General features: G+C 52.3%; 2 protein-coding genes across 3 annotated transcripts in view; one reads left to right on the plus strand and one right to left on the minus strand.

The window, feature by feature from the left end:
- jing (AE binding protein 2 jing) overlaps positions 1 to 24,029 on the minus strand; it is a 161,595-nt gene that overhangs the window by 67,308 nt on the left and 70,258 nt on the right. The window lies entirely within an intron of this gene.
- Positions 992 to 18,728, plus strand: Tsp (Thrombospondin). The gene is made up of 10 exons (XM_077637820.1): positions 992 to 2,479; positions 4,383 to 4,742; positions 5,691 to 5,950; positions 6,557 to 6,785; positions 8,159 to 8,368; positions 12,276 to 12,497; positions 13,379 to 13,567; positions 15,846 to 16,152; positions 16,762 to 17,000; positions 18,267 to 18,728. The coding sequence occupies exons 1-10, from the start codon at positions 1,655 to 1,657 to the stop codon at positions 18,624 to 18,626; spliced, it is 3,201 nt and encodes a 1,066-aa protein (XP_077493946.1). The 5' UTR covers positions 992 to 1,654; the 3' UTR covers positions 18,627 to 18,728.

The raw sequence follows: 24,029 nt of genomic DNA on the forward strand, positions 1-24,029 counted from the left end.
ATGCAACAGATGATACCTGATGCACCAGCACGCACGTATGTACCACCGGTCTACCATATTTCAGTTAAGGTGAGAGGACGTGCTGCCGCACTGGGGGATATGAAAAGTGCTGTGTTACATGCGAGCCTGCGGTGAAACATCGTTCATAAGCTCATAGGGTTTAAAGACAGTGCCCTGCCTCCCATCTTACGTCCAGGACAAGGTCCCTAATGGCAGGATTCACATTGCGTGATCCTGTCACGGTAACCTTGTATCCCACTGCAACGGCTTATGGTTCATGGGAGCTTTAACGTCCCAAAGCGACTCAGGCTTTGAGGGACGCCGTAGTGAAAGGCTCCGGATAATTTCCACCACCTGCGGTTCTTTAACGTGCACTGACATCGCACAGTACACGGGCCTCTGGAATTTCGCCTCCGTAGAAATTCGACCGCCGTGGCCGGGATCGAGCCCGCGTCTTTCGGGCCAGCAGCCGAGCGCCATAACCACTGAGCCACCGCGGCGGCCCCCTTACGAAGGCATTCAGTAGAACGGTGAATTCCGTCGCTTATGATTGACCTTCAGTTTCCCCTGTACAACACCCCACAGGTGCGCAGACACGACCGCCGGCTTCTGGAGATCCATGAACTCGGCGTTGGCATTACGCAGCTCACAACACCTCAAGGTCACAGTGTGCAGAGCCCCGTTCACACGTGGTACGGCAGAGGTATAGTGCAACGTTAGCGAAGAAACCGGAAGCTTTTCCACCCGCTCCAAATCTGAGCCAACCAACCGAAGAATGAAAGAAGACACTCCACGCTAAAGCTTGCAAACATCCTGGCAAAGTCCAAACCCCGATCCGCCTAGAATGAAGCACGAGCTGTGAATAAACAAGCGGCGCCGAAGCCGGCGTATCGTCGTTACGCGGCCGTCGACGGATAAGGCGCTGAAAGACACGGCGGCAAGGCCACCGCGCGTTTAAGCCCAAAGCAGAGTCGCGAGAGACACTTGCGACACACAGAAACCGCAACGACGACGGACAGTGCGGCTCCAAAGGCGGCGGACGGCCGCGTTCAGGAGCGACTCCAGATGTGACCGACGCCAACGTCATCGCAGCCAATCAGAGCAGAAGGTCCCCGGCTTCTCAAGAGCGCCACCCTTCGCGAAACCCTCTCGGAGCGTTGAACAGAAGGATGGCCTCCACATTGCCGCGGCGAAGAGGGAGAGGAAAGAAATGAGACGAAGCAAAAAAAAAAAGAAACTACGACCCCCGGAGCTGCTTTCCAGTCGTTGCGGCGACTCGGCCGCGCAAACACCGCCACTGGAAACCGACCGAAAGGCCACAAGGCTAGCCCATCGTAGAAACCCCGTGCCCGCGAAGTGTACTACGCTCTCCCCTGGAACAGTGCCCGTGGCATCGCCCCTATTGACAAACAAGGCTGCTTTATTTTTCTTTATTCCCGTGGCCCGCGGGCGTGCTCAAGGACGTTTGGTTTTTCGACGTGTGTTTAACAGCGACGCTTCGACACATCTGTCGAACTGCGGAGGCCGGCGACGCCCTGGCGTCTGCGCTCGGAGGAAGGATTGCGCTCGCCCAAGACCTTCGCCGTGACAGCTGTCTACAGCGTTACGAGACTGCTCCAACAGGCAGACCTGTAGGAGCACAAACCGCTCGGCCATGACGACAAGGCACCCAGATGTCCAGAGGTTTCTTCTACGGTCGATCGGCCTAGTCCTTCCAATACTGTCCTGGATCCTGGGCGGGGTCCAAGCGGACGGCAGAGGCTTCCCGGAGGCCAGGTCGTACCTCATGCACGACATCGCCCTCTCCTCGACCCTGTGGCGAACGCTGTCCTCCACGTCTCCCTCGGGCGTGGCCGTCACTCTACGCGAGGCGCCGCTAAGGCCCCGCTTCAGCCAGGAGCAGGCGCTCCTGGAACTGCAGTTCACGGGGGACACCACCCACGGCCTACGACTCGCACTCGAGGGCGCCCAGAAGAGGTTGCGGTTGAGGTCGACCGACGTCTACCAGGACTACGTCGCCAACGGCACGGCGCCTCCGCCGACGTCTTCGGCCGTGGACGTAGACGGGATGCCTCGAGAGGTCGTCCTCCTGTTCCTGACGTCGGAAGGCCCACCGGAATCGACGCCCAACACGGATGTACACGTCTACCTAGACTGCGAGCTGCAGGAACGGCTCTCTCTGTCGCTGCCCCTGCGGGAAATGGCTCGGCAGTCGACCGGACTCAGGGTGTACCGAGACAAGAGGATTAAGGTGGACACCGTGCGCGACGTGACGCCGGACAACGTGCTGCGCAGGGCGTCGGCGTCCTGCAGCAGACGGGAAGCGGCGACGCCCTCCACGGCCGCGTCCGGAAGCAGCATCAGAATGGCGATGCCGTCGGAGAGCGCTCACAGCGACGAGGCGGAGACGCTGCACTTGCGAGGGGACCTCGGTCGCCTGGCGACAAGGGCTCTCATTGATCTCATCGACATGCTTGGCGTAAGACGACTGTCAGCCCATCGTAAATACACTTTGTGAGCCGCTTATATGTAGGTAACGCTAAAATTAACCACAGAACTTTTAAAAACGTTCTATACCTTATAGTTATTTAGGACCTAGCCGCTGCGAGAGCTCCCCCAATGGACAAATCAAATGACTGTGTCTAATGGAAAACAAATCGGTCATTGATTGACAAAAATTAGGGAGCAAAAAATAAACATCGCTGACCACTTCTCGCAGCACCCTTTAACTAGAACTGTCTCGTATTAAGCTACCCGGATAACTGAAACAATTCCCAGAATTTCACGCGTTGCCTAATACCATAATTAACTTTCCATTTGCCAGTGCCAGTGCGCACATTTGCATGTTGCTTCTAACAGCATCGATATAGCGATTTTATTCTTCCATAAAAAAAATTGCAGCGCTCTGGCAAAGCAGCGCTCTCTTGGCGAGGATTCTACAACCTACAGCGTAGTTCCCAATAATCTAGAACGCGTAAATGAGGTTACGGTTGAAAGTAGAAGTTTCGTCCAAGGCCATGAGGTTATAGTTGAAATGGAAAAGTGCAGCTTTATACTGACAAAATGAACTATTATAGTTCCTGCTAATGGAAAAAAAGTCAAGCAAAAATTCGCGTTTTGCTTGACTTGCTTTTTTTTTTTGCTTGACCCCCTTTCCAGCCAATGGCGTCGACCGAATCTCATGCACCTGCTAGTCTGACAATGCAGGGAGTGGCAGATGAAAGGTGATAGTCCCTTCACTACATAGTCATGCCACTCCCTGCATCGCCCCGCTGCTCACGCGAGCAGGTTCATGAAAATCGGCTAACACCATTGGCTGGAAGGGACGGCCGGGGGAAAGTCGCTTTGTTTTTTATTTTATTCGAGATAGAACACAAAATAGCAGTTCTATATACATTGCGGTAAACTTTTCTTTTAAGAAGTCCTTGTCAAATAATACTCTACTGACCGTAGGAAAAAGAAAATTGAAAGAACGCAGAGCTGCCTTTAGCGCTGACGAGTGGACAAGCCTTCTTAACATGAGCTTGGCATCAACACGTTTGCTGGCGTGCACGAAAGTGATGCCCAGAGCCGTGCATATATCACAAGAGAAGCAGTGCTCAAGACCTGGACATGGGCCAAGACGACCGCAGCCTCGCACAACGAAAGATTACGTTCTCTAGGCTCCGGCTGGATTTGTTGCCCGCTTGACACTTTCGCCGGCGTGCGATTGCCGTCAGGCTTGCCGAGTACTGCTTCCAGCACAGGAATAGTTGAAAACACTAGCCTGGCCAGAGTAATCGAATGGTTATGAAATATAATTACTTCGTTTATTACACAATGGCTCCTGATCAGACACTTTGGACACCTGCTTTTCCGTTCCATCTCAACGAAGGCCGTATGACCTTGAAGGCCAATTAGCTCACCAAATCGCTCAATCACTGCATCGTGTTGCCATGAAAACCTGAGCCAAATAATACACTTCCACACGCAGCAGAGGACCCACAATCACGCCCGAAAGTTGGCGAGCCCTTCTCGGCGATTTTTTCACGCTCGCGCCCTCCTCCGTCGCTCGCACCTGCGTATACAAGTTGGGAGGTGGCTACTGGTTAGATTCTCTCAGACGTCAGGCAGCTACCATGACCGCGGCCAGTAAGCCGCGTTGCTCCGTCGGGTCAGGAAACTCCGCCCCCGGAGGTTGGGCAGGCGGCGAAGCGGCGACCTTTCAGCATGCAAAAGTGACGAGAGGATAGGGAAAGGCGGGAAACACGCTGAAATTCGAATTCTGACTACAGATAACTAAGCTTCAGAGCCCCTTTAAGTTATAGGTGTCCCTGTACTATAAATATAGCTGATCAATCTTCACTCCGAACCACCTCCCCGCTTGTGTCTTCGAACCCCAGGAGTCCAAGAAGGCCGTCGAGGTGCAGACACGCGCTCTGCTCATGCTGACCGAGACGCTGTCCCGGTGCCACTTCTGTCGTCCTGGCGGCCAGGGAGCCCCATACCAGGACACGGTGATAAACGTGGGCGTGGCGCCGGCGACCTGTGCCAGCCGGCCCTGCTTCGCCGGCGTGCGGTGCATGGACACGCCGCAGGGAGACTTCCGCTGCGGGCCCTGTCCACCGGGCTACACGGGCGACGGAGTGCGTTGCGAGCCCGCGGACAGCTGCAGCCTGCACCGGCCCTGCTTCCCGGGAGTCCAGTGCAGGAACACGCCCGGAGGAGGGTACCAGTGCGGGCCCTGCCCAGAGGGCTTCCAGGTCAGTTACCGGCCTTCATCTTTCCACACGGGAAGCGGCGCAAGTGTTTTGACCAACGGCAACAGATCAAACGTTAGGGTAGCGCCAGCGGAACAACTTAGGCAAGCACAAAAGTGGCCAGGAGGCACAAGAAGGTGGCTTCTGCCGACTTCGCCCTTGTCCTTGCTTCGACCGATCAGTCAGCTGTGCCCGTAGTACGTGTTCAACACCCAGACCTCACTTCCAGGTCGGTTCGTGTCCGGAGACCAATGTTCACAGATCAGTCAGGAGTACCGAAAGCCGTAGCAGCAGTAACATCTAAAGTCCTGAACCTGACTTCAAGGTCGGTCAAAGGTCAAAGGAGTATTTGGACCGAGAGCTACAGATTATTCCATCAGTACGTGCCTGTCAGCACAATGAACTATCTTTCGCTCTGGATAAGCGGGTTACTAGTGCTTACTGCGGGGACGCGCGTATGGTCGCATATCATGCGTGAAAGTTCATTGTATTACCACACCATAAACTCACATTTTGACATCTGGCCCACCATTTCTCGCTTCTTATCTCCCCCAATACGGAGTAGAGCTATCCAGCATCTACCACTCTACTTCAGATCAAAACTTTCTCTCTCTACTAATTGGCGGCTATCAGTCGATCCCAACATGCACTGCGAAGGCGGTTCTCCAAACTGCGTGAAACTGGTCGCTTCTGGAATATGTGTGCTTCTGCAGATTTTGGCTGATGTGTGCATTGCACTTCTGTTGAGACCGTGACTATGGTGTCACATGACCAACATAATTCGCCCTATCTCTTTCCCGTCCCACGCACATCTCGGAGGCCATATAGCTGTCCTATCACGGCGTGCACTGTCCCTGCAGGGCAACGGCACGCACTGCGAGGACGTGGACGACGCCGCACATCTCGGAGGCTATAATAGCTGTCCTAACACGGCGTGCACTGTCCCTGCAGGGCAACGGCACGCACTGCGAGGACGTGGACGAGTGCGACGCGGTGCACCCCTGCTTCCCGGACGTGACGTGCATCAACGAGTCCCCGGGCTTCCGGTGCGGCCCGTGCCCGCGGGGCTACGAGGGTGGCGAGCACCGCGGCGTGGGGCTGCACTACGGCCACTCGGCGCGCCAGCAGTGCCGCGACATCGACGAGTGCGCCGACGGCCGGAACGGCGGATGCGCGCCCAACTCGCGCTGCATCAACACGCTGGGCTCGAGGTGAGCTGGCCAACGAGTTCGCGGCAATGAGCGCAGGAAGCGAGTCACCCGAAGCAAAGAGCTCGGCTCTAAACCCTAGTCCCAACTACATGCACCACCCCTCCGAGACAACACCTTACTACTTCTGCGCCAGTTGTGATCATGCTATTCTAGTGAACTGCAAAAGTGAACTGCGCTTCAGGCGACGCGTCACGGTATCCGACCTTGCCAGTGTAATTCACAACCGGCTTTCAGTTCTGCACGTGAATATTTAACTTTCAGCTAGGGTAGCCTCTAAATGAACGGATAGCTGTTCCATGTACTTGTCGGAACTAAACAAGGAGGACAAGGTCTCAGTAAGGAAACTGAAACTAATTACTTATTACTATTTCCCTGATGCGAATGATTCACTAAATCATCAATCGTAGCAAGAAAAGCCGCATGCGATAAGTCCCGACCGGATCTTCGCTGACATAATAACCCCGTGTCTTTATAGCGACCCCTGCCCACGTGCCATCCTGGAAAGGTAACCAACCTGTCGATCTGGACTCCCTTAATTAATTTGGAGTCTAATTAAATACAGCCCAAAGCTTTGAAGACCGCGCGTAATGCCCCCGAACCCCGCAGGGTGTGCGGCGAGTGCCTTCCGGGCTACCTGGGCAACCAGACGGCCGGCTGTCACCCCCGGCCGGGCACCTGTCCCGACGGGACGCTGTGCGACGCCAACGCGGACTGCGTTCCTCCCCACGGGGGCGCCCGCGAGGAAGACAGGCGCTACGGCTGCCGCTGCCGCGTGGGATGGGCGGGCGACGGCCGACACTGCGGCCACGACAGGGACCTCGACGGATGGCCAGAGGTGAATGGGGGGGGGGGGGGGGGGAACGCCGACCCCGAGATGGCGTCTGTTTCTTTCAATATTTCTTTCGTTCAAGACTGTTTTTTTTTCAAGCTATAGAAGGACGGACGGAGGCTGAAAATTAACGTCGCACATGAGCCTGCAAAAGGTGCAGCGTTCAGAACAAAAAATGACTAGCTGTTTAGCAGTGCTAAACTCAAAATAGTGTGCAAAAGCACTTTTTTTTTTACAGGTGGTGGTGGTGAAAATTTTATTTAGTGAAGAGAGTGTTCAGGCCAAAAATAGCCCTTTACATAGGTGGAGGAGACCTTAGTCTTGGAACCCGGTGGCCGGGGCCGCTTCTCGCGCCCGTTGGACTAGAGAGCCCTTTGAGACTCTAGCTCCGAGCAATGGGGGCACCACCGCCACGTAGCTGAAAGCGCCATTGAGGTGTCCACTGACCCAGGGAGCCAGTTATGCGCCTTTCCTTTCCTCGAAATGAACAGTCCAAACCTTACGCTTGTTCTGAGAAGACGAAACGCGCACAACTGTTTCAATTTGTAGGCGGACGTTACCGCCTATGCACAGCGCGAGTGAGGTGTCCAGTGAGCCAGTTACACTCGCTACTCGGCGGCTTCAGATAATGCTGAAACCCGAGGATTGCGGCTGGAAGTGCTTTCCCACTAAAATGATAACAGTATTACGCCGGCATCGGTACACAACTGCAATCGCGATGAGCTAGAACTCTGCAATGCCGCATACCCTCTCAGCAACAGTATTCGATGATCAAAGCGAACATCTGCCGAACTTGTTGGAGACACTGACCTTATGCCGCGTATTTCAAGGCGTAAGAGGTAAAAAAAAAATGGAATAGGAGTGGGGCTATTTATCGAACCGGAATTTTATTGTCCGCATAACATGGGCACGTCAAAAAGTCGACGTCGTTCCAATTATACCAAACCCAAGTGCGGAGCAATGGCAGGGTATGCCCTCCAGCGACTGCCGCGATGACCAGATCGGTCTGACACGGCGCACTCAGCTGACGGCAGCATCCAGCGGATGCCCCGGAATAGGGGGCAACCGACCGTTGCGGAAATGGACTCATCTGGACCGCGTACAAGCGCTCGCGCTAGAGCTCAATAAAGTTATCCTATCCTATCCTATGTCCACAAACCTCTGAGTCCGTGTGGGAGCCAAATTTGCCCACCAAAGTTTCTCGAAAGCTACACCACGTCGTCCATATAGTTAACGCCAGAGTTTGCGGCCGAACAGTTAATTCTTTGACGTCTTGCAGATAGATGCCGCTGGCCATTCTTAAAGCGACAGGACTCCTCAGAAAAAACAAAAACAAATGGGTAACTCGAAAGAGGGCCCTCTGGCGGTGGGGGACACAGGTGGCCCTGCCGTGCCGCCACGCCCGGTGCCGCGCCGACAACTGCCCGGGCACACCGAACTCGGGCCAGGAGGACGCCGACGGGGACGGCATCGGAGATGCGTGCGACGATGACGCGGACGATGACGGGGTGCCCAACAGTCCGGACAACTGCCCGCTGGCCGCCAACCCGGGACAGGAGGACACCGACCCGGACGGACCCGACCACCAGGCGAGCCCCATAGTCTCTGGTGCATGCTCTCCAAACAGGCCGTCTAGCGAACTGCTGCTTCAACCCGGCTTAACTGTCATCTGATTCCCGCAAACAAGAGCCAACAGTCACGACTTTTCTTTGTTACTGTCCCAGGAGCTCTGCAGTCACTACCAATTACAAGGAGGACCAATTCTAACAAAAATGGTTTATAGACAGTCTATAGACTTTTTATAGACTCTATGCCTTCCTATATATATTTCTTTTTGTTCACTCATAGCCTACAGACTGTCTATAGGCAAAAGTCAACTAAAAGTGCATGGCCATACATCTATAGATTGTCTATAGACTGTCTATAGGATTTGTATTGCCTATAGACTGTTCTCTAGGTTTATCTATAGACTTTAGACTCTAGAGCTTGTCTATAGAGAGTCCATAGACTTTGTATTGCCTATAGACTCTTCTCTAGGGTTTATCTATAGACTTTAGACTCTAGGGCTTGTCTATAGAGACTCCATAAGACTTTATAGGCAGCAGTCTGTGGGCATAAATTATGGCGGGGCAAGAAAAAAGATCGAAAAATAAAATGCCCTAGCCCTTGTCACTAGGTGTAACGGGCTAGCAGTCTATGGACAGTCTATCGACTGTCCAAAGAAATTCTTGTACGGGAAGTGAACAAGGAATGAAGGTCGAACGGAGAGGAAGTCGTGGTTCACCGCAGCCAGCCTGTAGGTGGCAAAATGAAGACCTGTCGGCGAATGCATTAGTGGTGAATCGTTCCGGAAGGTTGCATCTATCACCAGGCGTTCGTTCTGCACAAGAGTCCTGCGAATGAAAGCGAGGAAGCCCGGGCAACGAGAAAGCCGCTGTGGCTGAAAAGTGATACGTCTGTAAAGGGGCACTTTCAATCTTCATTGCGTCGATGCTCGTCGAACTCAATGCGGATATGGAGTTGTCAGGCGACCGCATTCAAGCGCAATCGAGCCTGACCGTGCCTGACTCGATCACAATCTGGACTAAGTGAGGGAAGGCGGCTCATTAAAGTGCGCTGCATAATGAGCGTATATAAAAGATAAGCAACTAAAGGCACCAAGGTTAACGAGGCATATGCGTCGGTCGGCAACCCCACAAAGGGAATGGATAAAAGGGACGCTAAAGATTGATAGAGGGGGGGGGGGGGGACAAAAATTTATTCGCCGCGCAATTGATCACGGTTCCTTTATGGATAATAAGGACAAATAACTTCCACGCTGTCCCCATAGGTGAGCGCTCAAGATTGTCGCGCTCAAATACTATCTAAACACAACAGTGATCGCGTTCCGTGCTGAGAAAAATCGAGGACATGGTCGCATAGAATTTTGTATATGCGCCAACTCCTCTGTCGGAAAAACGATGCAGGCACACCCGCGGTGGGGCGGGGAAGAGTTGCACCTTTCAGTCGTCCATCAGTGCAAGGCGCGCCCCACGAAGGTACTCGCCCACTCGCAAAGTCAACCATTCCTCCAAACTGCGCCTAACACACCAGCAGGACAGGAGACCAAAGCGGGCGCCGGGCCGGCCAGGCCGCCGCAGGGCACGAGCAGCATCCTGCCGACGAAAAACCCGACGGGAATCCGCGCACTGTAGAAAGCAAGCGGCCGAAAAAAAAAAGGGTCAAAGTCGAGATAGTCGGTGTACCAGGCGGACTCCCACTGCCTCTTCCAGTTATTCTTTCGTTCGGTGCGAGCGCAAAGGGATCCCCGTTAAGCAGTGTCTGCGGCTACCTTCATGATTACATAAGTGCAACTGATCGATTACCTTGTTAGCTGCATACAAAATTTGGTCACATGTCCAAAAATGCTCGATTCTATTCCTGGTCATTCATATTTCTTTAATTCATTTGACTGTTCGAATTTTTAAATTGATTTAGTCTTCTCACGCCTATTTTTTCCCCGCGCATATATACCTCATTGCGATTATCCGCTGAACCTTGGCCAATCCCTCTGCGTGGGTATCTGCCATGCTTAATAATAATAATAATAATAATAAGAAGAAGAACAGGCGCTAGTGTCGCTGCTGTAGCTGACATTATATGTGTCGAACTTTACTGCCACCAGTTATTCTCGTTGTTCGACCTCTAGCTATAGCTCAAAGTCAAACTTGAGGCCCCGCTGCCGGCTCGAAAAGCTGGCGCAGTGAAGCTTTTTCGCTTCAAAAAGGCAGAAAAATTCCACCAGCTGAAAACAGCGACACGACAACGATCAATGCAGCCTCGGAGGTGACTGGCCCGCAGAAGTGTGCCGTTTGGAAGCCAGTCGCGTGCCGCGTTATTACACCGCACAGCACGGCCAGTCGGACGTGTTCCTCGGCGTGCGTGAGTCTGTAAGCTTCTACTCACGTCTGTCGCTCTCATACCCTCGGAAAAAGGCCCCGTGTACAAGGTCTAGTAGGTTCACATACAGGCGCATACGTTCGCTCCGTGCGTAAACCGATCGATATCTACAACACACAGCAGGGGCGCGCGCTTATCGGACTCGAGATCGCGCGTGTGCTATGACCGTAGTATGTATAACAGACGGCCGGGCGCTCGGCTCACGTGACGGGCGACCTCGGCCGGGAAACGACTCGAGCGAAAGGAAAAATGGTCGACCCTGGGCGCGGTTCCAACGGCGAAGGCATGGAACAAGGCTGGAGTGCGTGTACTGTCGGTCGGAGGGAAAGACTTCGAAGAGAAAAGACGCACAAAAAATTAAAGAAAGATGTTTTCACATCCGCAACCGTTCTTCGGTGTGTTCAAAAGGGGGGCAGGCAATCCGCGCAACGACTACCAGTGGCCATTTGAAAACTGCTAGCCCGTCTTGCTGCGTATCCTATGAGAGAGGCAAACTCACTCTGGCGATCGTTTCTCAATTGTGGCGCCAGGAAAAGAGAGACAGAAAGAAGAATAAGGTGGTGTTCATTCACTGTGCTCCATGTAGCTTTGCTAAGTTTGTCTCGACCGAATTTTATCCTATTTGCGTGGGCGTGGCCGACTGTTATGCGCGTTTGTGTTCCTATCACAATTTGGTGCAATGTGCTCGTATTTCAAACCTGTCGCTCCATCTTGTTTCGGGCCGCTTCTGATCACACTTCCCTTCCAACGCAGCCCACCCTGACATTCTAAAGATCCATGCGTCCATTTTCCTTTTCTATTTCCATTTAAAAAACGGCGCAGGTCACGTTTGATGCTCACATGAAATAGTCGCGACTAATCAGTGTACAAGCAAAATTAGCGAAGCCGACACTCACACGATCCGAAGCGGGGGTCATCTTCTATGTAAGCGGTCTCTATATAGTCTATATACCTCTTATAGACCATTGCCTTCCTGTAGATATCTTTTGTCTATTCATGGTCTATAGAGTGTCTAAAGTGTATGGACATTAAAGCACAAGTTGTCTATAGACTGTCTATAGGATTTACATTGCCCATAGACTATTGTGTAGCATTTGTCTATAGACAATCATACACTTTACATAGCGGGATACAATTTAAGTCTGCAGTGAAGCTCCGCCCACATTGAGGACCACCGTACAGAATTCCTCCACGACAAAAACTAGTCCATTGTTAACACTTTTCTTCGTGCCTAAACCGGAAGCTAATTACAAGAAAAAAAATATAACCTCTTGAATTATGACACCTGGGTTGTTTAATAAAGTCAAACATTAAAAAGCCGATTTCGTTTACTGTTGTGATTGGCTAGCGAAGTAATGCAGGACGCTGCAGACCGTGTCCCAGTGTTAACAGCTGCTGTTTTTTTTTTTTAGTTGTATCCTACTATAGACAGAAGTCTGTGGACAGTCTATAGACTGACGAAAGAAATCTTTGTAAGGGATGAATGCCCCTCGCCGTAGGTTCTCGTGCGCCCACCCTCGCTAAACCTTAGCTCGTCCACAACGTACACGTGCGCAGGGCGACGCGTGCGACAACTGCCCGCTGGTGTCGAACCCGGACCAAGTGGACTCGGACGGGGACGGGCGCGGGGACCTGTGCGACGAGGACGCCGACGACGACGGGGTTCCCAACGAGAGGGACAACTGCCCCACGGTGCGCAACCGAGACCAGAGGGACTCGGACGGGGACGGCCTCGGGGACGCCTGCGACAACTGCCCCAGGGTGCCCAACGACGACCAGGTACTTACTATACGCGCTCCTCTACAGTATTCTCTGGGGAAAGAACAGGGAGAAAAGAGGACTGAACAACACGAGCACAATATTCTCTCGGGAAAAAAACAGGGACAAAGAAGGACTGGACAACACGAGCGCTCGTGGTGTCTAGTCCTTCTTTGTCCCTGTTTTTTTCCCGAGAGAATACTGTGCTCGTGTTGTTCAGTCCTCCTTTGTCCCTGTTTGTTGCGCTTCTACATGATTGCAATGCACCAACTCGCCCAAAGGTCTGTGTTCTCTCGGGAAACCACGCATCCACTACGTAAGAGAAATGAGCCTTTTGTCCCGAGCTTGGAAGTTGTCGTCGTTTACGTCAACAGAGTGCCCCCCCCCCCTTTTTTTTTCAAGTCTAAACAGGATACAGGCTCAATGTTTCATCTAAGTGGTATTTGAAAAAAAATCTTACTGTATTCTTACGTGCCACACTCTAAACAAAAGGGAGTAAAAGGGAGTAAAACTGTCCTATAGCGCACACCCTTTTATAAAAAGGTGTGCTCTAGAGGACACTTTACTCTCTTTTTACTCCCATATAGGTGTATTTTTGATTAGAGTGCAGGCACAAATACGTATACAGGCACTATAACGCAGTTGCACGTAAGCACTAAAAATTGCAGGTCTTTTGAATCGCTCCTGGGTTCCGTCACATCAGACTTCACGGTTCATATGGCCCACACCGCCGAGCAAGGCGTCGTGATGTGATTGCATGGCAGGATAGTGTGGTATAAAAGCGCGGTTATTATAGCCACGCAGAAGCTTTATGCGGCAAGCAGATAGTCCCTGCGTGCGTACCGTAAGCACTGACCCAGAAAACAAACAAACAAAGAAGTCGCCCTCAAACGCGCACGCAGACTGACACGGACCGCGACCTGGTGGGCGACGCGTGCGACGACAACATCGACCGGGACAGGGACGGCGTCCAGGACAGCCGCGACAACTGCCCCGACGACCCCAACTCGGACCAGCTGGACACGGACTCGGACGGCGACGGGGACGCCTGCGACTTCGACAAGGACAACGATGGGGTGCCCGACAGCCAGGCGAGTACTAGTACTAGTACTAACGCGCCATCTAATATAGAGCACCCTTGTTACAATATACTGGTGCAAAAGCACAATTCCGCGAAGGGCGAAACCCCGAGCAAGATCTTGCGATGTTTGCGGGCTTGTGCCAAGTGAAATAAACGAATAAAAAATAAATCAAGTAAATATTCGCGACTAGGAATAGAAGAGTGGAGAGTTGGGCTTGCTTGTCTGTGTCTGTGCGTTGTTGGCCGTGTGCACGCGTGTTGTGTCCTCGCTCCGTCCTGTGTTAGCGCTGTTCCTAACGTGATAGGAATAGAACCCGCGGCGGCGTGAACATATCAGCTTCGCTGGCCAATGCGCAAGAGCACTAGTATATCGCCGCGGCCGAACACGCCTCATATTAAAATGCAACATATCGCGATGTGCACTGTACATTATATTCTTAATCAACTAATGCTAGTCAAATTAATATTCGCGCGTTGGGCTATGTGGCGGTAGTGACAGAGAGATGTGCGCTGCATGCGTTTGCGCGAAAAACGTAGTGGCAGAGAGACGGCACTGAACCAATACGCGTTGGAGTTGACAATATCGCTGCAGAAACGCGGCACTGGAGCACAGGCCGCTGTCGTACATTGGGTAAATTGGCACTGACGATGAAAAAGTTGAAGGCGCGCATAACTGGCCCCCTGGGTGAGTGGACACCTCAATCGCGCTTCCAGGTATACGTGGCGGTGGTGCCCACCAGCAAAAACAAAAAACAAAAACTGCTCTTTCGCTCAATGTTTCGTGCTTAGCAATGCTAAACCACCAAGACATATTTTTCCCCATCGCTCCTCATCCCATAGACATTAGCGGCGAAAAACACTGCGAGCAAAGTACCCAAAAATTTACATATGAATTTCACCGAGCTTTATAATTAAGCTGAAGGGCGCGAAAAAAGTGTAGACAACCGCGTCCTTTACTGCTGACTCAATTTGTCACTACCCACGCAAGCCCTAGAAAAAGCAGCTTCCCATCAATACAGGCCCGTTGCAGGTGATACTGAGAGCGGCTGCTGTCACTGGCCGCAGTAGGCGCATGCGGAAAGGGGACACCTCATAAATATGTAACTGCACCGGCGTCGTGCCGCAGATATCAAGAACATGTTCCACTCAGACCGAGCGAAAGTGCCAACAGCTATATGTATGCTGCGTGACAGGCTTAGTAACGCCCCGCAGCGCTTACACTTTTGAGACCCTGGGAAACCACGGCCATGCTCGTCACGCAACCAGACAGCGAGTGAGGCAGGAATTGCCGGCGCAGAAAATACGCAGCACGTTATCAGACAGCACTTCTGCAATATTAACGCTTTCCGCGTCTTTTTTATCGTATGTCGTACCTCCAACTCCGTTTCCGTGTTTCCCCATTCTATTGCAAAAGCATAGCGGCTCGCCCAAATTTTTATCTTCAAGAGCACGCTTACTCGCAGAAGGGAGAGCGGCGATCATTGTGCGAAAAACAGTAAGCATCCATGAGAAGCGTCCCTGCATTAGCCTTAAGCAGAAAAAAAAAACTACAGCGGATCTTTATACTGCATTCGAATCATTGCGAAAGCCCGGATTTGTGCTGCGTATAGAAGACGGCGATGAGCGGGCAGTGCCGCGGGGCGGAGCGCTCGCGATAGGCCAGCTGCGGACAGACAAGGGAACAACAGACAACGGACGATTTTGCTCGGAACTGGTACCCATCGGATCAGTGATTACGCACTAATAAAGAACTCTTCCCCTTCACTAAACACCTTTTGCTCCTACGCCCCGACAAACGCGGCCCCCAAAGACACCGAAACGTACTAGAGAACCTTCACTGCAGGGCCATTCCCAGATTGGTGAGACTAAACCGACGCACCCTGCACCCAACTCACAAGCCGCTCTTTCCCCTCGCGCCATGCAAGTGACCAAATTCATTTCTTCGTCCCCATGCACTCTACGCAAGGCAAACGCAACCGCTTTCTCAAATACTGCGATTACTGGCACGTTAACCAGGACCATAGCAGGACTCACACGTTCCAATGAGCGTCAATCAGTGCCCGTCTCAAATTTTACCGCGAAATCGAACCATCAAGTACAGGTGACCTAGCTGGTGCTCACTACCACTACAGATCCTCAGCTTATCCCAAGAATCTGTGATTGAAGCACGTTGGAGGTATGCTGCATTTTGCACCCCAGAATTGGTGTTAGATCACAGATGCCGTCTTCTCTCTCTCGCTCCAAGAGAAGGAAGGGTTTGTTCCAATTCTTTCCGGGCGCAAAACCAGGACAACTGCGCGCTGGTGGCCAACCCGGACCAGCGGGACACCAACCGGACCGGGGTCGGGGACGCGTGCCGCGAGGACTTCGACGGGGACTCGGTGCCGGACCCGCTGGACGTGTGCCCGGACAACCGGCGCGTGTACGCCACCGACTTCCGCGCCTACCAGACCGTGGTGCTGGACCCCGAGGGAGACTCGCAGATAGACCCCCACTGGGTGGTCTACAACAAGGGCGCTGAGATCGTGCAGACCATGAACTCGGACCCGGGACTCGCCGTCGGCTTCCACAACTTCGGAGGGGTAGACTTCGAAGGTGAGCGTATCCAAAGCATTTTTTTTCTTCTTTTCTTTCTTAAGAGTGCACCAGCAAGCCTCCCTCCAAGAACGTCGAGGTCCACGCCCAGACTACCGCAAAAGAGAATGCAAAAAAAAGCGGCAAAAGCCGACAACGTGTTCCGCTTGATGCAAGACTCGTCGGCATACCCTTTCACTGGCGTCACAGCGCTTTTCTTCTCAAACATGGCCGCAATGCTTTATATTATTTTCGACCAGCTAAGAACCTCCTCAATTTTAGCACACGAACGCTTATGTATATGGTCCGCATCCAAAAGTGGCCACCGTCGCTGCATCGACCGAACAGCCGGGTATACTTTTTCAGTGCCGACATCTGATTCCCAGCACTGAATTTGGCGGATCAGTACACACAGACGACATTACCTTTTCTTTTTCAATATGTTCCGAGTTAAGGGGACGCAGCAAACAAAGAAAAACAACGACGACACACGGACATATGCGAGGGCCATGCTTCTGAAAGCCGGCTGTCTTGCTGAGTTTGCCATGTTATGTGTGCACTACCGTCAGCCGAGCCAATTTGCCGCATGTCCGCGCAGTTGACGATGCCTCTCACTCGCCCTTACCGCAGGCACCTTCTTCGTGGACACCGAGGTGGACGACGACTACGTGGGCTTCGTGTTCGGCTACCAGGACAACGGCCACTTCTACGCCGTCATGTGGAAGAAGAGCAGCCAGACGTACTGGCAGGCTACTCCGTTCCGCGCAGTCGCAGAGCCGGGCATCCAGCTCAAGCTCGTCTACTCGGAGACCGGGCCGGGAGAGACCCTCCGGAACGCCCTCTGGCACACGGGACACACGCCGGGACAGGTAGGCCGCCGACGGCGCTATTCCTTGCTTTGCTCGTTGACGACTTTACGCGGAAGACGGGGGCACGGTCTCACGCTCTATCTGAATTGAAGGACGTACCCTAGAAACATGCCACTCAATTAAGCAAGAGCGTGGGTATCGTGTGGGCTGCGGCTGAGCTGGCCTCGAATGTGCTGGCCCTAAGTTTACCTGACTTGCCACAGAGTACACCGCAGAAGAGACAGATCCTCGGACCGTGGCTGCAGCAGTCGACTGCTCTCAAGGCCTACTACACCATTCGTGAGAGCGACTGGCTTGAATGGCTTTAACTCTGACTGCTCCTCACCCCTTCTCCATTTCTCTTTTCAATCCCCTCATCCCTCCTCCCCAGTGCAGGGTAGCCAACCGGAACACCCTTGTGGTTAACGTCCCTGCATTCCTTCTTACTCTTTATCTCTCTCTCTCACACACACACACACAGATGAGACAATGGCGGGACGATGATGATGATGATTAGGGCCAGTGAAACCCGCAGACTGAATGTGGCATGGTATCGATAACCAAACGCGTAGCACCTAGCACTCCAAGTCACACCACCAGAGTCCCAAGATTCGCCACCCACCTAAGGTGTAACGCAGAAAGAGTGCGTCCAAAGCTGAAGCTGCAGCGACCAATTGCAGCGTCACTTGCGGCGGCGCGAGCAACTACTGGGAGTTCCGACGCTTCTTCACTAGAAGGGGTACCAGCCGTGCTTAAGGACGCCACAACGCATATAATCTAGATTTTTCCGGTGTTTCGAAACAGACAGGGCGCGGTAAATTTTCGAATTCGAAACAAGCAAGACAAGATTAAAGAACTCGTCGAGGACACAGAAAATGCGGTTCAGCCAGGATGAGGAGGAAACTGGTGATGACGATAATGATGATAGTAAAATTTTATGGCGCAAGGGTATCTGCGGCCAATGAGTGCCATTGCAAAAGGTATTTCCGTTTGCTCAAGGTGGAGTCAAGGACCCATTTCCCAGGCATTTCACCCCAGATGAGCCGAGCGCCAGACCAGGGGAAAGCTTGTACCCACCGTACCACCGGTGGGTGCCCGGCGGCACTGGGGATCGAACCCCGCCCCTCCCGCATGCGAGGCGGATGCTCAACAACTAGGAGAATGAAACTGACCACGTGACATTGGAGACATGCTATAGGAACAGCTGTCTAATTAACTATCGACCAACCTATCTTCTCCTTGAACGCTGTCGCTGAACGGAGCGTATCTGGTGTCATCTCGACGCAGGTTCGTCTCCTGTGGCGCGACCCCCGCAACGTGGGCTGGAAGGAGAAGGTGGCCTACCGCTGGCTGCTGCTGCACCGTCCCGCGCTGGGCCTCATCCGGCTGCGCATCTTCGAGAGCGACGAGATGGTGGCCGACTCGGGCAACATCTACGACTCGACGCTGCAGGGCGGCCGCCTGGGCGTGTTCTGCTTCTCGCAGGAGGCCATCATCTGGTCGGACCTGGTGTACCGCTGCAACGAGGCGCTGCCGGACGCCGCCTACCGGGACCTGCCGCCCGAGCTGAGGAAGAAGGCGCGCAGGGACAACGTCACCCCGTCGCAGGTGCCCCTGGGACCCGTCTTCACCAACGAGCTGGCCTGAATAGATGATGAGACCTAATAAAAGTGCGGTCTTTCGCCGTTTCCAGCCCGCAACGCCCCTCCCGATACACCATTAATAGATGATTGATTGATTTATTGATTGATTGATTGAAACAGAAACATGGCTGTGCTGTTTTTTATTCAAGTCCGTGTCTCTTGTGGAAACAAGCCTGTAGTGAGTGAGTGAGTGAGTGTGAGTGAGTTTGAGTGAGTGAGTGAGTGAGCGAGTATGAGTGAGTGAGTGAGTATGAGTGAGTGAGTGAGTGAATAAGTGAGTGAGTGAGGCTGTAATAGTAGACAGAGGTCACGAGACACTGAATTTCGGACCTACCTAAGAAATAGACCAAGCAGGTCACTTACGCTAGAATGCAATGCAAGGACTATACGAAAGAAATAGGAGGTCACTATCTCCCGGTGCTGAAGCAAGCACCTCTAATCCTGTGAACCTAGCAGACTGCACAGTGCAGACATCTAGTGCACAGATCAAGTACAATTCTCCGCGTATATCTGCTCGTATCTTCCTCTGAACTGAACGACTCATCCGCGAATGCCCCCCAAGTGAGTAAGCATCCGGTTGGTTCACCTTCCACGAAAAACGCGATGCAAATCCTGCGGCGGGCATCGCATGCAGAGACGGAGGAGAAAAAAGAACGTCGACGTAAGGTCGTCGTTCCTTTCTCCCCACAACGTACAAATCTGGATGTCAGCAGTCTCTACCTGGAAACAAAGTCGGCGACATGGAACGCGGACCATGGGTGAGGTGGGGGGGGGGGCGCACGAGACAAGCGTGAAGAGGTCGCCGTCGCTTCGGCGCAACAATGTACAACAAAACCGAGCCAGCACGGCGGTTAAAAGCGCTGGCGGCGGCAGCGGACGCCAGAAGAGCGTCACCGGCGTTTGGAGCGCTTGTAACACGCGTCAACGGCGTCGACACGCTTCGCTAACGAGACAAGCGACACGAAGAGTCCCGAGGAGAGGGCGATGAGCAGAAAAGCGGATATTCCGACTCGACGACCGCCCAACAACTCCGCAAGAAAAGTCTTGTGGCGAGAGGGGGCAATAAAAAGCCAGGCTGAGTCGAAAAAACAAACACGATGCATGCGTCCCCAGAAAGGAACCTCCGGGACGACCTCCTCTTTAAGCGCGCATACATGCATGCGCAAGACGAGGCATCCGTCAACGGGTAGCGTACGCTGCTTGCCCTCCGCCGCTGGCTTCTCTACATGCGTGCAACGGCGTATAGGCTAGGCACCAAGTGCTAACTGGCCATAGGACAGCTACTGATCAGCGTGAGAGTGGAATGCCCATCAGTGGCCTGGCCTAGTCATTCCAAACCTGGGCCGTCTCTTTTCTGACTGGAAGGAAACAACTATATATACGCACAGCTCTACGCACTATGCACAGGCACAGCCGAGCACTGGGCCGGTGGAAAGTTTGTATCATGGCTTTCCAACGGATACGTTGGAAACCCGGTGTATTGGGTACCCAGTGGATACATTCATTGGGTATCCACTTGAATATGCTGGATACATTGGGTATCCATCGGAAACCCTCCTTGTCCCGCATACAGGTCATGCCCTGAAGCGCAGCTTCACGAATCGTAGGGATGAAGGACCTCTCGACGCCCGTGTGATGAGTGACATCGCACCTGGTGCGAGATAGGTGGGTGGCCTTAGCGGGGGGACCTCCTTCGAGGGGCACTTGTAGCTGCGCTCTTGAGTTGTATACGACTATAGCGGTCGAAATTAAACCGGGGCCCTCCACTTTGGATGGCGTGACGGCTAACAGTGCCTCTGCAACAGGTACGAGGCGGATGTTAGAATCCCTAAGCTACACGTGCGTTGTGAACCCAATTACACCTGTCCTTTGTTTTCTGGGCTGCTTCTTAAAGGACTATAGACACCTAATTTTATTGCGCGTTTCCTTTCTGTCAAACGATGCGTCAGAAATTAGAACGGGTGGTATTCGCCTAAACAATTTATAATTGAACTTCTTCTTGACGTTGTTTCGGTTTCATCGACCAAACGACGACTGTGACGTCAAGTTGATGTTTCGGTCACGTGATCCACTAGAAAAACCTTAATAAAATCGCTGATATGTAGCTTTATTTCACTACAACATTTAATCCAGCCTCTCCCAAGACCCGCAATGACAAAAAAAAATGACCTGTCAGCGATTATATTAGTTTTCCTGGTGGATCGCGTGACCAAAACATCAACTTGACGTCACAGTCATCGTTCGGTCGACGAGACCGAAGCAGCGTCAAGAAGAAGTTCAATTATAAATTATTTAGCAGTCGTAAAGGAATACCACAGGATGCTTCACGTACACGAATGTCTAACGCATCGTTTGAAAAAAGAAAACACGCAAGCAAAAAAATTGGTGTCCATAGTCCCTTAAATCGTATTGGCGCTTGCCTCAGGGCGTCTCGTACACGGCTTCTAGACAGCAGCGACAGGCGTGTCAAAGACCACCCAGGGGGCGGGCACGCATACCGCATGTGGCACGACGGGCAGAACTCTTTCTGCCCGTCTTTCTTTCTTTCTTTCGTCTTTCTTTCTTTCTTTCGTCTTTCTTTCTTTCGGTGCGTGCAAGTAGGAAGGACGTACTTCTCCTCTCTCAGGCAGAAGGGCTTTGGAGAAGCTCGGCATTCTAGCAAGCCGTTCTCTGTCGACGGAGCTGGATGAACATCAAAAAACGAGGGCCGTCGTCTCTAATTACTGTTCTTTAGTCTCTAATTACTGTTCTTTAGTCATAATCGGTTGCCCCGCCGCGGTGGCTCAGTGGTTAGGGCGCTCGGCTACTGATCCGGAGTTCCCGGGTTCGAACCCGACCGCGGCGGCTGCGTTTTTATGGAGGAAAAACGCTAAGGCGCCCGTGTGCTGTGCTATGTCAGTGCACGTTAAAGATCCCCAGGTGGTCGAAATTATTCCGGAGCCCTCCACTACGGCACCTCTTCTTCCTTCCTTCTTTCACTCCCTCCTTTATCCCTTTCCTTACGGCGCGGTTCAGGTGTCCAACGATATATGAGACAGATACTGTGCCATTTCCTTTCCCCCCAAAACCAATTATTATTAGTCATAATCGGCGACATAATCATGAAGTCATCATCACTATCATCATTACCAGCAAGGGAAAATTCACCGCAGGACAAAGGCTCTTCCCATCGGAATACGATTCGCCGCGGTGGCTCAGTGGTTAGGGCGATCGGCTACTGATCCAGAGTTCCCGGGTTCGAACCCGACCGCGGCGGCTGCTGCGTTTTTTATGGAGGAAAAACGCTAAGGCGCCCGTGTGCTGTGCGATGTCAGTGCACGTTAAAGATCCCCAGGTGGTCGAAATTATTCCGGAGCCCTCCACTACGCCACCTCTTTTTTTCTTCCTTTCTTCTCTCACTCCAGCCTTTATCCGTTACCTTACGGCGCGGTTCATGTGTCCAACGATATGAGACAGATACTACGCCACTTTCTTTCGCCACAAACCAACTATTATTATTATTATTATTATTATTATTATTATTATTATTATTATTATTATTATTATTATATGATTAGATAAGCTCTGCGTCAGCGATGTTCATCCCACTCTCATTCCTAATCACCATCTCGATCGATACACTTAATCTAATCTTCACACTACACTCTGGACCGACCCCCGCTCCGCCCTGTTTCCCTTGGTCTTCAATTCACTACTCTCGCAGACCATCGGCCGTTCGCACACCATCCGCATTGTATGCCCCAGCCAGGTCCGCTCATTCTTGTGTGCTTCGAAGAGAACACCATAAACTCGGCACTTTGTTCCCTGACTCAGTCTGCTCTCTACCTGTCTCTCAACGTAACGCGCCTTACCACTTTCCTTTCCTAGACACATTCCGCTGCCCTCAATTTAATTTGAGCCCTCTTCGTTATTCACCAAGTATCGGCAACATGGGTGCCTACTGGGAGGACCATAAAAACGGCATATACTTTCGACCTGAGAGACATCATTTGATAGCTCACAGTCCATATAGCTTCAGCATTCCTGACGGATACATGTCAACCCCTTTTTAATCTCCAAGTAGTACTTCCTTTCCTCGTAATCTATATCATTCGTGATGGACAGATAGGTTAGGGCGCTCGACTACTGATCCGGAGTTCCCGGGTTCGAACCCGACCGTGGCGGCTGCGCTTTTATGGAGGAAAAACGCTAAGGCGCCCGTGTGCTGTGCGATGTCAGTGCACGTTAAAGATCCCCAGGTGGTCGAAATTATTCCGGAGCCCTCCACTACGCCACCTCTTTTTTTTCTTCCTTTCTTCTCTCACTCCAGCCTTTATCCGTTACCTTACGGCGCCGTTCATGTGTCCGCCGATATGCGAGACAGATACTGCGCCATTTCCTTTCCCCAAAAACCAATTATTATTATTATTATTATTATTATTATTATTAACGCCTGGAGAGAGGGAGTGAAAGCGGGCGCACTGCCAGATGCATATTAACCCATTCTCATTCGAGTACTTCCTTTCCTCGTAATCTATATCAATTCGTGATGGACAGATGGACAACGCCTTCAGAGATAGACGCAGCCGGGCAGAGCGAAGGGGGAAGATAGGAACATAGTTACTCGAGAAGAGCCATTACCATCGTTTGTTCGGATAGCTGAGAAGCGTGATAAACGCCCGCACACCCCACCCTGCTACATGCTTGCCGCCAGAGCCACACAAAGGGCCTAGAGACCAACCCTTACAAAAACGGTCTACAGACTTCTTATAGACTCTATTGCCTTCCTATAGATATTTCTGTCTATTCATGGTCTATAGACTGTCTGTAGACAAAAGCGTACTAAAAGTGTATGGCCATGAATCTATAGATTGTCTACAGACTGTTCATAGGATTTGCATTGCCTACAGGCTGTTCTCTAGTGTTTGTCTATAGAAAGTCCATAGACTTAATAGATGCAAGTCCATGGACAGTCTATATAGAGTGTCTAAAACAATTTTTGTAAGGGAATATGGCACCACGCTATCCGAAAGCACTGCTCGAAACAGGCAAAAGAGGAAACGCGCGCAATGCTGCGCAGAGAGCGCCGCCGTAGCGCGTTCCGCGGGACCACCGGACCATCCCGAGGAACGCGGCTCACGTCGTCACGAGAGGAGGTACACTCGGCATTCCTCTCCAGGAGGCGTCCTTGCGGCACGACCCCCCCCCCCCCCCCCGACGTAACACTTTCCCCACACACAGACATGACGCCACCTCTCGGACGCCGCACATACCTACTACGTCAGCGACGAACTGCCACCTGTCTCGGGAGCAGGAGTAACTCACCAGGGACCCTAAGCCGACAGTCATTTTTTTTTTTGTCCCAGACACTTTCCGTCTCCTACCAAGAACCGCCAGAGTGCTGGCATGCAGATCAGAGGCCACCACG

Source organism: Amblyomma americanum, chromosome 9 (genome assembly GCF_052857255.1).
Source record: "Amblyomma americanum isolate KBUSLIRL-KWMA chromosome 9, ASM5285725v1, whole genome shotgun sequence".
NCBI classification, from domain to species: Eukaryota; Metazoa; Arthropoda; class Arachnida; order Ixodida; family Ixodidae; genus Amblyomma; species Amblyomma americanum.